This window comes from Micropterus dolomieu, linkage group LG06 (assembly GCF_021292245.1).
Source record: "Micropterus dolomieu isolate WLL.071019.BEF.003 ecotype Adirondacks linkage group LG06, ASM2129224v1, whole genome shotgun sequence".
Classification (NCBI taxonomy): Eukaryota; Metazoa; Chordata; class Actinopteri; order Centrarchiformes; family Centrarchidae; genus Micropterus; species Micropterus dolomieu.
In genome coordinates this window covers 18,015,909-18,031,032 of record NC_060155.1, presented here as the reverse complement: position 1 = coordinate 18,031,032, position 15,124 = coordinate 18,015,909, and the positions used below count along the sequence as shown (strand labels likewise).

General features: G+C 42.4%; 1 protein-coding gene across 1 annotated transcript; it reads right to left on the bottom strand.

Moving 5' to 3' along the window:
- Positions 1–827: 827 nt before the first annotated feature.
- LOC123972650 (leucine-rich repeat and immunoglobulin-like domain-containing nogo receptor-interacting protein 3) lies at positions 828–10,712 on the bottom strand. Its single transcript, XM_046052215.1, has 3 exons — positions 10,100–10,712; positions 8,583–9,326; positions 828–8,413 (listed from the first exon to the last, which is right to left on the bottom strand). Exons 1-3 carry the CDS (start codon positions 10,652–10,654, stop codon positions 7,844–7,846), a joined length of 1,869 nt encoding a protein of 622 aa, XP_045908171.1. The 5' UTR covers positions 10,655–10,712; the 3' UTR covers positions 828–7,843.
- Between the last annotated feature and the right edge of the window lie 4,412 nt (positions 10,713–15,124).

Here is a 15,124-nt window from a genome sequence, read left to right as displayed (position 1 = left end):
TGTAATATATGGGTGACTGGGGATGGTTGGAACAAGGGGCAGTTGTAACACCTCCAGTTTTGCCAATCAGGAACAAGTTATGAATAACCTGATTCACTCTAGACATACTCAATTTAGTCCTTACTCCACATGGGGAAATGTAGCAACCTGTGGCACAGCCAATTTAAGATAAAAAAAAAAAATATAAAACTGACAGTAACTAGATACTAAGATACTTGGTGTACCAAGTAGGCCTATGACTCACTCCCTTCATTAGTACCAATGAGTCTTTGAAAAGAATTGGATCACTTGCAAACATAACATCTCTAGTGGCTAGCCCTGTCTGCTGTTTGGTGCTATACAGGTAGTGTACAGGGGGCTCCTTTGTTTTTGTTTTTTTTTAGCTAAAATGATACTATGAGAGCAGTGAACCAGAACAGTAATGCTGCAGACCAGAAAACCAAAACAGAGCTCCTTAGGGCTGAGGACAACTGCAGAGTTGGTTGATAATTCTCTGTGAGTTTGTTCCTCTGAGCGCCACCTATTTCATATGTCATATGTTCTATTGTTAGTAAAAAAAAATAATGATTATAGCAGCTTTAAATATTGTGTTTTATCCATTCAAATATGTATATCATAATGTTTTATTTGTTTAATATTAATTATAACTCAACAACATTGCATTGAATATTGCTATTATAGCAGTATATTAATAGCCATGGTTTTTGAACATGTTCAACAATCATACTGGCCATGCAGTGTAACTCATGTGTTTCATTATTTTCTAAATGTTAACCCATTTTCTGAACATCAGGGGATGCAAGCAGGTAACGAGAAGAGACACAGGATGCTTTTGACAGAGTCACATCATGCTTTTATGACGAAAAAGGTTCATTTACAAGACAGACAGTATATAAAACATACATTGAAATAAAAAAAGAACTCATATGTGTTTTATAGACAAACATTATTGTCTCATTCTTCCCTTTGAGACCAAGCAGCCATGGGACTGAGCAAAACATGGGTGATCCCTGGAGAAAAGAAGCAGCAGTTAAATCCTATTTTACTATACCTACACTATTTACAGTTCAACAGTCATTTTCCTCTGTCAGACATGGCAAGGAGGTCTACAGATTAGATGACATGATATGGCTAATAGATCTAATATGTACAGTTTCTGTTCTTCACATCCAAGGATCCACACATCACAGTACAAATTATACATTTTATATTTCATTCGGATGTTCTTGAGTACAAATTTGGTACTTCCTATGTAACAGTCTCTAATATAAGCCAGTCATATGCTTTAATGATTGATCGGGTGACACCATTCAATCTGACAAGCTAAACAACTTGTCTTTTTGTTAGCTCTGTATTTATTTGGAGCACTCAGCACCCATTCCTAGGTTTCGTTTGCTATGAAAAATCTATTAAAAATGTTCTGAACTGCTTAACGAGGTTGGCGCCAGGTTGATAGAAAGACAGAGAGAAAAGACAGAGAGAGAAAAGAGAGACAAAGAGAGGAGAGAATATGTTTACCCCAGCCAAATTTAAGACAAACTTCAATATTTCCCATTGGAGGGCTCCAACAAATACAGAGCTATACCAACGATAGCTTCCTCTGAAGAGTGGGAGAGGTAAGAGAGGCTTAGACCTAGAACAAAAATGCTAAATCTGGCACCATCTCGTTCTTAAAAGAGGAAAAGTGAAATCATCTTAATGTGGAAACCTAGGAATGAGTGCCAACCAGGTCTGTAAGAGCTCTGCACGCCTCCTCCTACTCCAGAGGGACTGTGGGAGAGTGACAAGGTTCAAGATAGATCAATGAAAGTATGCCATTAATAATCCTATCCCCATACAGCATTGATCAGTCCCACCATCCTGCTTGGAATATCAATTGTTTTATCCACAGCTTTCACATCTGAGCAGATTATCTGTGTGTGGATAGATATATGTTAAAGTACAATCATCCCAAGTAAACAAATGCTTCTTTTGTAAGACACTCCATCTAAATATTCAGGAATGCAGGTGTTGGTGATTACCAGTCCCATGGCCAGCAACAATGGCACCTATAGCTCTCCATACTAGTGTAGGTGAGAGTTTGGCAAGACCAATCACTGTATAAAAAAGGCATGCATAGATTAAACCTGCTAAAACCACAAGAAATAAAAAAAAAATTTCCCTAGAGAGGAACCAATTGTTTGCCGATCAGCTCTCAGTCAAATACTGAGAAAGAATGATGCTGTGACATTTTAATATAGTTTGTTATTGTTTGTTATGATGGCAGTATGACTGGCAGGGGCATCAGAAAGTATTTGTCTAATCTACAGACTGAGTCCCAGCAAAACAGGTCTGAACTGTTGCTTTTGATCATCTGATGGAGGCCTCTCCTGATAACTCCGCTTCCCTCACCAGTGGCTGAGCGCAAATGCCCTAGACACGCAGAGAGGAGAGGAGGTCATGCTAAGGCTATAAGAAAATCAGTGAAGCACTGCCATATGAAGCTAACAGTCAATCTGCTATCTCCAGTGTTTCACTGTATGAGACCCAGAGCCTATATTTATTTTCCCACCATATACAATACTGGTACATCAGCATCAGCAGTATGGTCCCACTTGTTGCTGTTACTTGCATTGACCACTTGAGGTCAGTATTGCCACATAGAAAGGGGACGATTGTTTGGTCAAGGTTAAGAAGAAGCAGTTGTCTGTCCAAGGTGCTTTAAACAGTCTTTCAACAATGCTCTGCAAGGTGTCCAATTATACCAAAGAATTACTAAACAATGACTGCTTTGCATTATCTTCGTTGAATTAGAGAAAACCATATGTTGTAATCTCTATCTAGATAAGTAAAGAGCTAAAAAAAAACCAGTAGCCTCCAGAATTTGTATGACACACTGCTCTGAGAGGTCTGTTATGGAAATGAGACTAATAAGCCAAGTAATCACCCAATCAGCCGAGCTCACTTCTCCGTCATCCCATTACTGCTCCTCTCAGCTCTGATAATTCAACTCAAGTCTAACCACAATCACAACAGCAGCTGTGAGATCTGGAGTAGGAGATCGATTGATTTATAGCTGATATAGAGTCCGAATTATCAGGCAGACTGTAGAAATGCAGCCTTAAAGGTAAGACTGAAATGGTTCTTTCTTGGCCGAATAGTACAGCTAAGAGGACTGAAGGAAAAACCTCCTTTAAGAAATCTTTTTCTTTGAGAAATAGATGAAAAATGGCTGGTGATGACGCCAGGATTAGGGTGCAGGGTTTGTCTTATTTTGGTCTGCGTCTTTGAAGAGTTCCCTAGTGGAAGGTATCCTAACAGTGAGGCTGCTGCTGTAAATGGGGCGTCTAGACTACAGTACACCAACCCCAGGCAAGGACAAACCGGAGAAGGGAGCAGGGGGGTTCGCTCAGCCTACTTTCTCAAGTATCACGGCAGAGGAGATGAAATGATGAAAAAAGAGAGCTGCTGAACAATTGTTTGGAAAAGTGTCAGTTCTATCAATTAAAATTTTGAACATATTCCTAAGGCCTTTGATAATGGGAGAAAATTTAAGCTGGAGGGGACATGAAAATATATTTTCAAAGGTATTTAGCTTGAAGCAAAGTGAGTTCCCAAAGTCTAAAGGACTTGAGGATTGAATAGACACTTATTTTCAACCCTGACCAACATTAAAATGTCAGTATTCAGTGAATGGACAGTTTCCTTGTGAAAATGGCTATACCACAATAGGCATAAGTGAAGTGTAGGCTCAACAACCCAACCCCCCATTCTACATTTGTAAGTTAAAGCATGACAAGATATCATCAGAGAAAATACATACAGTACAGTCCATGGGTTTTCATGTTTTGAGCAAGATCCCAGAGCGACACTGTGCAGAGCGGGAAAGTTCCAGAAATGTTTTTTCAGGAATGAGTAGGGTTTAAATGGGAACCAATGTCTTTGTTTTTTTTAGGGAACCTGGGTCACCCCTTTCATCTTTTGTCTCCACTGATCCAATCACTGCTCCGTGTTTGATGGCATCACGAGGAGCAACAAATCATTACACAACACTGACCTACCGATCACACAGAACACGTGTCTACTACCACACAACCATATTCCAGCCTAATACTGTGAACAGGGACAACGAGAGTTGGAAATGTTAAGAAGACAAGGAATAGGAAGAGGGGAGGAGGACGGTAAAAAGGAGGAGAAGAAGGAGAAGAAGATAATAAAATGAAACACACCCTCATCTACGCTTACATTTGTGATTGATGATTTCACAATAACACTATTGACAATCACCACAGACATTCTCACTGTCTTCTAAACCTAATTTCCACTAAGAAATACGTGGGAATGGAAAAACAAGAGGGTCGGCTCAGGGAGAGGAGATGTCCATGAAGGCAACGTCCTGTTCTCAACACAAAAATGGCTACTGACACTGTTAACGGCAATGTGAAAACCAGGCCAATTTGTTCATCTATTCTCATTTGGCCTCATGAATCTTTAACAGCTGTTCAGTTTTTCATCCTGAAACAGAAGCCGTGTTTTCATCATCCCTCACAGAGGACAAAAATGAAGTTTGCAGGATTTCTTTTGCAAAAGTTTTGAGGTTCTACCAGGGGCAAATTGTTTCCAAACCACAAACCTGTCTTTATGCAGCCTTGTAGGTGTGCTTTATATCAGAGGTTCCCAACGTTTTTACAGTATGAACCCTTTAAATGACAACTTGCAAGCCCTCATGACATGCTGTACACTAGCACCAGATGTCACTAAGTTTGTGTGTAAAGTCCTTCCTAAGTTCTTGGCAACTAGCTAGTTTCAAACTAGAAAATCACGTTGCCATTAAAACTTGAAATGCTGTAGCTCTTAAAGATTTTAGTAATACATAAATCAGTTAATAGGAAACATCTCTAAGTTGCTAGTATCAAAGCGATAGCAATCAACTTGACTTTTCTCATTGTATGTGTCCATACATTGAGAAATTAGTTTGATTCATGCAGTATTCAGAATGACTGGGAAATGATTGGGAAATATTTGATTATGCTAACCAAGCCTGTTAGCATAATGATTTGTAATTTGAGGGATACTGGGTAAAGTATTGCCACATTATTATTAAACAGCATTTAGAGCAAGCATCAGGTCAAATATGTTGACCATATTCCATGACCTCTTTTACTCTTCACTTTGAATTAGTTTTGTCAGTTGGTGCAGTTAGCTACACTTGTTACTGTGTGTAAATATTAGCTAACAACTCATTTCTATGTAAGAACTAGTTTGTGTGGTTCAACCGGTTCATTCAGCGATGTGCAAATATCTATTTAGCAAACACTTTTAACTAGGTTACGTTTGAACCAGGCTAAATTTGAAATTATGAAGAGCTGGTGCATCGGCTCCAGAACAGGTGAAACCATTCAGTATTTGACTGAAGAGTCAAATTTTGATAAAAGTCAGAAAAATATAATATTGTGCAGCACACCTATGTTTTTTTATGTTAACCATCTTGTGACACCTCCAATTTAACTTGTGACACGAGGTTACCAACCACTGCTTTAAATTATGTCTCTTGTCTCGGTATAAATATCGCTCTGCCTGGTTTCAGTTGATATGCACACTGTTTAGTGTGTGGAAAAGTGATTAGGTGTTGAGAACAGAACAGTCCCACTTGGAGGACAAAGAACTTTAAAACGGTAAACTGCCAAAAAGGTCACGGAGAACAACAACTGAGAAAATTAAAATGGAGGACAAACAGAACACTTCAAATAAAGTTTTTTGTTGTTTTTGTTTTTGTTTTTAAACCACAGTACTACTCTCCACTATACGATGCACATGGCGTGGGTAGGGTTAACACGACTTCATTTACATTTGAATCCTCGGTCTCCAGCCAGGGACCCCTCCCAAAGGAGGACCCAGTGGGGGTGTGGGGGTGTGGGGTGAGGAGGGGGGATGCACTGGGCTAGGGGGGCAGAGACATTCGTACACCGACCTCCTCAGAGACAGAGAGAGAGCAGTCAGCATCACACTTTATGATCGCTGTGGTGCTTTATCAGTTTGTATGTTTAGTTGTGTGTAACTGTGATTATAATGTGATTATATTATCCAAATAACCTCGATGTGGTTCTATCTCTTCTGTTTGTGTGTGTGTGTGTGTGTGTGTGCGTGTGTTATGGGGTGCAACTTTATGCAAGCCCAGTGACAGCAGATGGTCTTTTGATCATCACGACAGCTTGTAAGATGGCAGTAGCAATAATTATTATTATATAACTGAATCATGCACACGCTATAAAAAAACAACCTACACATACTATGGCTTTGTTTCTTCACTCACCAATTTACATCAGTTCTCTCTTAGAGAATGAATTTTGGCTTTATGGCTCTACATACAGTATTGCTGGAATGTTATATTTTAACAGAGTAAGTTTGTGTAGATACCCTCACTCTGTAGGGTAGTTCCTTCACTTTTCCTGAGAAAAGGTGCTATACATGTGTTGCTATGTGTGTTTTTCTCTAATAGGATGAGTGTTTGTTTACGTGAAGACCCCTACAGTGTTACTGTGTGTCCTCTGTCTGCCTCTGAGTGACCCAACTCTCCAGGCTGCTCCCCCCTGGCAGCGCTGGGAAGGTCAGGCCACCAATACAGCAGAGAGCAGGGGCGCAGGGTGGAGGCCGGCAGGTCGACCCTCTCCTGTTGATGAAAGAGGATGAACGGGGGCTTGTGATGTAGGTTAGAGAGAGAAGAGGTCACATTGACTTTTCTCCCCTTCTACCCAGCAACCCTCCAGTGGCCACCAGCCCTGGTGCCTCCTGCTGTCTCGTGTTGGTTGCTATGGTTACTGTGGCGGCCTGTGTCCGGTAGGCTTGACTTCCTAACCAAACCCTCCGGGCCACGGGCAGCCACAGCAGCTCTTGGCCAGTGTGCTCGTCCCAAACTCACACAGCTAACGTTGTCACAAGATCTCACAAAGAAGAAAAGGCCAAATTGTATTTCTTTTGTCTATTTGTCATCTATGTGAATGATCCACATCCATTGCTCCTTATCAGATATTGTCCGATCATATGTTACATCCAATGAGCTTTTGCTCATTAAAACAAATGACATATGATAATGTTAATGTGTGGTTTCAAGTGTTTGACCCTACAGAACCCTCTTCACAGTTCAGCCGTGGTCAGAATAGATAAAGGTGGCTATTAAATGTTTTATAGAAAAACATGTTCAACCTGTCTTTCAGAACAATTTGTTTTATTCAGTGGTATAAACTTACAACTTAACTCTCAACTGCGTTTCTACATGCATGATTCTTAACAAGGCAGACTTTAGAAGAGCACAGCTACAAATTCTACAAATGGATGGTAGCCAGGTATCCCTGCATTACATTTCTTTTAAAATCCCCGACTGCACAGCATACAGTAAAGGGAAATTTAGATGAAAAAAGGAAATCTTTTAAATTTCCTCATTAATGTAACCTAGACACAGGACTACCAGTATTCCACAGCTCAGTAATCATGACAATTTCAAAACCTTATCTCCTATAATTCTTAACTCTATTATTCTTATGAAGCGTGGATGACAGATAGCGCTTTCAAAACTACCAGTTGTTCCTTACTGTATCCTTTAAACATGCTTTTCACCACAAGCTGAATAAAACCACTGCGAGGCAGAGAGGTCAGGGTAAATTTGTTTTCATTCACAAATCAAACCAAATCGAGTCATGGCTCCAGTTTTGATGTGGGCACTCAATTCTGAATAGAGCCATAGACAGAAACTTGAATTGTGCTTTAAAACTTCTTTGCGAGTCAGTGGCTGTGTGTGTTTGCGTGTGTCAAACACGTTTTTGGGACGTGCTCATGCCTCCCCCGAGTGACCCCTGGCTGCGTTGTTTCATATCATTTTCATGTTGAACTTCCTGGTCCCTCCAGAGGTGCCTCCAGTGGCGGGTTCAGATTTCCGGAAAGAGTACTCCACTGTGAAGTTGTTCTTGCGTTGGCCGCGTCCCCGGCTCCACACGAACAACAGCAGGAAACAGAAGAGGACCACCCCCAGGAAGGTGATGCAACCCATTGCCGTGGAGACCAAGATGGTGGTTAGGTCCAAAGTGAACTTGAGGAAAACACGTGTGCTATTCAGATTTGTGTCGTTGAAGAAGTCGCCGCTATACAGCGAGCGGTTGAGAAAGAAGGCAGAGGCGGCATCTAGCGGCTGCCCACGCACTGTGAGTGTGGCGAAGTAGGTGTCATTGCCTCCTGCGTTACTGGCGATGCAGATGTATGTTCCGCTGTCAGTAAGCTGGGCGTAGCGGATCTCCAGGGTGCCACTAGGGAGAACAGTAATGCGCCCTGAACTCTTAGCTGTGATCCGTCGCCGCTGTGGGGAAATCCAGACAATAGCAGGAGCAGGTTCTCCTTCAGCTCTACACAGAAAACTGACTGGCTGGCCCTCACGAGCGGTCACCTGCGGGACGTGGAGGAAAGGAGTGCATGGACTAATAAATGTAGGAGAGTCAGAAAAACACATTATCACAGAATACTTTTTGTACTTGTAGAAGCAATTAGCATAACCTCAGTAATCAAACCATAAGTATTAATTAAGTATTAAATCTAAATGTAATCATCTTTATTACCTGCTGCAGCTTACGGTTGCGTATCTTAGGTTTCTGGCATGTAAAGTGATCGAAGAGTGCAGAATCGGTGAAGGCGCTGAGGCTGACCCCTTGCACCTCCACCGGCCCAGCACACACCGGCACTCTGCCGTCAAAGTTGAGGGTCTTGCGTCTTTGCAGGATCCACAACAGACGGCAGTCACACATCAGGGGGTTCCCATCCACTCTGAGGGTCTCCAGACTGTTGACAGAGTGGAAGGAGCCCTCTTCCAGAGTCTGCAGGTCGTTGGAGGAGAAGTTGAGGACCCGGATCTGTCGGAGGCCTCCAAGGGCATGGAGCTCCACTGTCATCAACCCTGTGCTTACCATGATGAGATCCTTCAGCCTCAGCAGATCCTTGAAGGCCCAGGGCTCTAGGGTGGTGATGGGATTGTAGGACAGGTTGAGGTGGGTGAGGTGCACCAGGTTCTTGAATGAAGCAGAGGGGACAGAGGTGATGTTGGTGTTGGTGATGGAGAGCCAGTGGAGGTCCAGGCCCTGGAAACTAAGAGGGGAGATGTACTCCAAGTATGGCCAGTGATCGATGTCCAGACCCCGCAGGTTGGAGAGCTTGCGGAAGTTTTGGTCCTCCAGGGCAATGATGCTGAGGTGACGGAGGCGAAGGGTGACCAGGCTGCGGAGGTAAGACAGCGTCTGGCCAGAGATGGATGTCAGGTTGCAGCGCTCTATTGTGAGATCTTCCAGCCCCAGGAGACCTGAGAATGCCTAGGCAGCAGGAAGATAACGTGTTATAAACCATAAAATATGATAGATTTGATCTATTTTACATATCTACATGATGGCCAACAGTGAATGTTCAGTTTTAAAGTGAGATGATATAAAGACTGTAAAGAAGGGGAAGCAGCTTGTCTGGTTCTGTCAAAAGGAAACAAAATCTGCCTACCTACTAAGACCAGAGTCTTATCATCACTCACAGGTTGCCAGATAACCAGTTAAACTCCACCAAGTCACTGCACCCAACCAAGAAATAGCACGCACATAACCCCTCATAAAACCGCAATTTGTAATTTTTATACTTCACATTTTGTACAAATTAATCAAATGAGATAGAACATTTTAATCTGTAAGTATGTAGGTGGATGTGTTTACCCTTAGACAGAGCCAAACTAGCTGTTTCCCCCTGTTTCTTGTCTTTGTGCTAAGCTAACTGGCTGCTGGCTGTAACTTCATATTTACTGTACCAACATGAGAGTGATATCAATCCTCTCATCCAACTCTTGGCAAGAAAGCGAATAAGCCTATTTCTCAAAATGCTGAACCAGACCTACATATTTCTGTGCCAAACCAGGCACTGCTACAAACACTATGGCTGGTCAATAGCTCCTTGGCAGTACTGTCTATTTAAAACCACAGACTATGAGTATGAAAGTGTGATCTTCTGAGATCTAATTTTCAATTTAAAATAAAAAAAATGTTCTTCTATCCAGTTTTTCATTACCAACACAGTCATGATAAAGACAAGATGCTGGTGAGCTTACCTTGTGGGAAATATAAACCAGGTCGTTGTCTCCCACCTCCAAATGTTTCAGACTCCTCAGATCCTGGAAGGTGTAGTCCAGTAAAATCACCATCTTGTTCTCACTCAGGTCCAGGCTGGTCAGGTTGCCCAGCTTGGCAAAGGCCCCCATGGGCACTAACTTAAGCTGGTTTCCCCTTAACTTCAGCACCTTAAGACTCTGGAGGCTAGCGAAGGCATTGGGCTCTAAAGTGGCAATGAGGTTCTCACTGAGGTCCACTTCCTCCAGCCGTGGGTAAGGTGCCAGGTCACCTGTTTGCACCCAGCGGAGCCGGTTCTTGCTGAGGTCCAGAAGTTGTGTCTCCGTGGGGATGCCCTCTGGGATGTTGGTGAGTCGCCGCCGTTGGCACGACACTGACCTCAGCTGAGCTGAACACTCGCACCGTGGCGGACAGGCCTGGCTACTTCCTGGCAGCGACAAAGTTATTATGGCAACCAGCAAAGCAGCAAGGACCCATCGCCACTCACTCAGCCATGGCACTAAGGCACGCCCACCAGGGCCAGGAGAGCCAATCATGGCCCTGGTCTTCTGACTCCTCGCCTGTCGCAGGCAGGGTCAGTGCACCACACACCTGCAAGACGAGACAGAGGGAAGACAGGGACAGGATAGAAGCAAAGAGAGAGTGGAGAAATAGAAAAAAAATATGAGAAGAGTGAATAAAAACATGATACTAAATATAAATCTGCCATCTATCATCTCCCATGCTCATAAATATTACATCCACACAGCTGTAAATTATCTATGCTTCCTGCAGTTTAAGCAATAGCATATTGTTCTAAAATTAGTGAGATGTTGAGAAATATCATGACACGCATTAAAATACAATTGACAAGACCCCATTTAAGGAACATGGATCCATGTAAGATATTTAAGATAATTTGTCTTTTCACTAATTCATCTATGGTTTCAGTTTGAGTTCTGGGACACTTGGAGCCAATGCAAGGGAGCTTCCTGCTTCGGCTGAATTCATGCATGTTGCATCTCCTTAGCTCTCCTTGTAGCACTGAGGACAGTCTGCTCCATTTTGACAAACATAATGAATTTATTATCACCACAAATATACACAGACTGAGCTCCTTAACAATCACGTTACACCTGGATGCCACGCACACTGCGCCTATGAAGTGTGAGGAGCAATAAGTGTTTGAATAACTGTGTACTCAAGTCATATTATTTGTTTGATCAAGTATGTGTTGATGCATGAATGCGTAGGACGTGGCATTTTGCTGGGTATGAATTAAAAATTGTTTTTGGTCCTCCTTGCACAAAGATGAGATGAATCACTTGTGCTTTAACATTCCTTCAGGCAACCTGTCATCTCTCCCACACACTGTTTTCAACTCAGAGACAGGCAAAGAGCACCTGGCATTAGTTATGGAACATAGCTCAGTGTCCATCTAGTTAGTGGGAAGTGGTATGAATGCTTTTATACTTGAGGAAAATGCTGCTAAACTCCAGAGTGTGAAAACAAGAAAGTGTGTTCCTAGAAAATGTTCACAAGAAACCCCCAACTCTTGACTATTTGCCTGGATGTTTGTTTTTCAGATGAAGTGGAAATGAGAGAGAATATATCATAATCACCAGGGAGTATCATGTTAAAATGCACTCTGATGCTGGCAGTGGAGGGAGGCAGAGCCAAACAGATTAATAATATATGGGTTGGTTTGTGATTAATGGGCAGTGTTCAGAGGGCGAGTCTCACAGTTAAAAGAACCAAAACTCGCCAGTCTATCTCTCTGCTGTGGGCTATGCCTCAAGTCTCTTTTTAGCAAGTTGGATTGAGAAAACATCCTCTTGAACGCCTAATCATATCTGACTGTTTCAATGCCTTGGCATCAATGGGATCAAACAGGATGAAATGGGATTTAAGCTAAATTTAAATTATGGCATTAATTCTTTGCACACATATTTTCACACATGATCACACATACACAATCTGCCTTAAAGACCCCAGAGATTGTGTCTCATCTACAATGCCTCAGGGTGGCTAAGTCCCACATTTTTTGACAGGCCTGGAAAACACTCTGTTTACAGATCCCGTATCTGAAGGATCTGGTTGAAATCTGGCACCATTTTTCTTCGCTGGAGACAAAACGCAGGCACTGAGAGGCTGCTGCGCAGACTGCTGCACAAACTGACCCACTTCTCAGTAGCAACTCAGCCTCGCACTGTCAACCAGAAACAACTCACCATGACCACAACAACACAGTAGCAAACCTCAGCGTCCCCTTGGAATAGAGCCCAGGAGAGAAACAGAGAGATCTAAAAAACAAACAGTTACACAAGTATACAGATGTTCTGAAATAACGAGCTATTTATAAGACGAAATCAAACAAAATTTTTGTCTGCATCCCTGCACCGGCCAGATCATTTGTATGGCACTGATGTGATGGTCCCCAGAGGATGAGTCCTAATGTATTTGGAGACCCCCTGACTTTTGACTGGGGTCTTTACTGACGTATTTTTTGTCGTAGAACGTCAAAATCTCTTACGCCTGTGCTAACCTCATACCTTGTTTCATGTATCTAACCAAAAACCCATTGACTTGAACCGGAAGTGCAAAAATGTTAACTCATTTTGAGGTTTTAGGACTCACTCCTGCAGCACTCTATAGTGTCTGTGTGAGTGCCAGTTCACATCTGCCTAGCTCTTAGGCAGTGTGATGGATGCAACCTGTCTCCACACACCCCCTGAGAGTCATCCTACGGGTCAGTGGCAGAGTCACAGCATGAATCAGTGAGCTGACATCATGGAGGCAGACAAGGTCCTCACTGCTAAACTCAAGGACAGTCAGGGATCCTTAAACACTCACACACACACACTTCATCAAACACATGGACCCAAAGGAGTCTGCACATCAGCCACTGAGCAGGCGAATAAATACACACCTTTCTCCCACTCTCATGGCAAATGCTGCAAAAGAATTATTGTTGCAGCAGGTGGTTTTATCAGACTATTTAAATATTCTGCTTCAAAATAAATAAAATAAAGAGCACAGGGTCAGACTTACACCTTGTTCTTACACCGGGACAGCCAACACACATAAAATCACACTTGGAGTCCCCAAATTCACACTACAAACTGTAAATTAACATTTGCCAGATGTTAAGAGAACAGCAGTGGCAAATTCTATCCAGACGGTGAAGAAGGCAGATTCTTCCTCATGCCAGCTGTCCAGGGAGAAACAGGAAAAAGAATGGGAGGAAATCAGCCCTGAAGCTAAAAATAACTACATTTTAGATGGTTGACCTAATGAACAGATGTTAGGGAACAAGATCCCTGTCCAATCACACATCCACCATCAGCCTGCACAGACACAACACTGATGACCATGGCCAGATGTCTCAAACACCAGTTGTTACATCTGATTAACAAAGTTGGGATAGGCTGATTAAAAACACCATGTTGCCAGGAAAAGCCACTTCCCAAATAACTGTGGAGAGAAAATAAGGTTGTGGTCATTGCCTGTTTTTTTCTGTGTTTGTGTGGCAGTATGTCTGACAGTAAATAGGTCATCCATGTTGACTGGTAGCCTTCATGAGCCTTTATATTTGACCAGCAGAGCGAGGATATCTTCAACCCTGTAGCCCTCCTTCACAAGCTTTGTCTGGCTTTTTTTCTTTCCCTCACACACACACTGAACCCCCTCACCCCCAATTTAGCAACAGTGATAGAGGAGCAGTCGAGCAGTCAGCAGGTTATTAGAGAGAGCCTTTCATATTTTATTGTTGCAAACAAACTGACGTGCAAACTCGACACAGTTTCACTTTTCAGAGGAAAGCTGACAGTGTGTACTTTGCTAAGTAGCTATAAGTCTAATATTAAATCTGTGCTTAGGCAATCAATTTTAAGCCCAAGTCAAGTGTGGGTTACAGCTTTGCAGCTCTCTGATTTAGCTACACTGAAGAAATGTATGATTTCATTAAAGTGTGAAAATTAACAATTTAGCCATATTATTTTAAAAGAAAAATCAAACAGTCCAAGTGAACATGAACATTTGTTTTGTATTTTTATTTGGGTCTTCTCTGATCAAAGCTTATGCTTAAAAAGGATTCACAAAGCCCACATTAATCTAGTGAATGAAAAAATAAAAACAACAACACCCAAACTTAGACTCTCTATGACAACAAAGGAAAACTGTCATAAAAACATAATTAGGCTGTAAAAAATGGGTGGAGATTCACAGAGTAGGATCCCCACAGTGACAGGGGGTACATTGCCTGGAGTGGGAACACAAAGATAAAATATGAATAAAAATCTGGAACAGAAAGAATGAGCAGAATACGAACACTAGCAGTTCAGTGGGCTGCAGTGTGCAATGTGAAGGACACTGCAGTTGTTTTGAGTTTGCAAAGAGAGACTCATAACAGCACTCGGTGCCATGCAATTCTACTGTAGCTGCATCCTCTTCCTCTAAGATCTCTGAGTCACTGAGGCAGCGAGTGTGAACTGATTAAGACTGACATGCTGCCTGCTTTGACCTTTAGCTGATTAGAGCCAAAAACACAAACCTTTGACTTGACTGCTGCAGTAGTGTTTCATTGGACAACCCAAATTAAAAAATGTAAAGAAGTGAACTCCAGTTTAAAAACAAAAATCCATTTTAACAAATCATTTGGTCTCACGTTCAGCCTTCCAGACTGTCATGTCAGTGTTGTGTTCACAACTTGTTTCTGTTGCCCCAATTTGCCAAAAAGCAGGTGTTAGAACAAAGGAAACCTCTGCCAAGAACTCCCCAAATACAGACAGTTTATTAAGTGTCCAACCAGAGAGGGGAACACTATGGATCACTGTTACACCACAGTTAGCAGTGCCTATCACGCCGTTACACACGCTCCACTGGGACACGCTGATCATGTCATGGTCCATCTGACTCCTGCTTACAGAAAGAAATTAAAACTCTGTAAACCTGTAGTGAGGACATCAAAGAAATGGACCAGTGAAGCTGTAGAGGATCTTCAGGCATGCTTGGACTGCACTGACTGG

Coding starts and splice junctions, on each gene's coding strand:
- LOC123972650 (XM_046052215.1), bottom strand. CDS start 10,654: ATGATTGGCTCTCCTGGCCCTGGTGGGCGTGCCTTAGTGCCATGGCTG. Junction 9,327..10,099: donor TGGTTTATATTTCCCACAAG/GTAAGCTCACCA, acceptor CCTGCTGCCTAG/GCATTCTCAGGTCTCCTGGG. Junction 8,414..8,582: donor GCAACCGTAAGCTGCAGCAG/GTAATAAAGATG, acceptor CACGTCCCGCAG/GTGACCGCTCGTGAGGGCCA.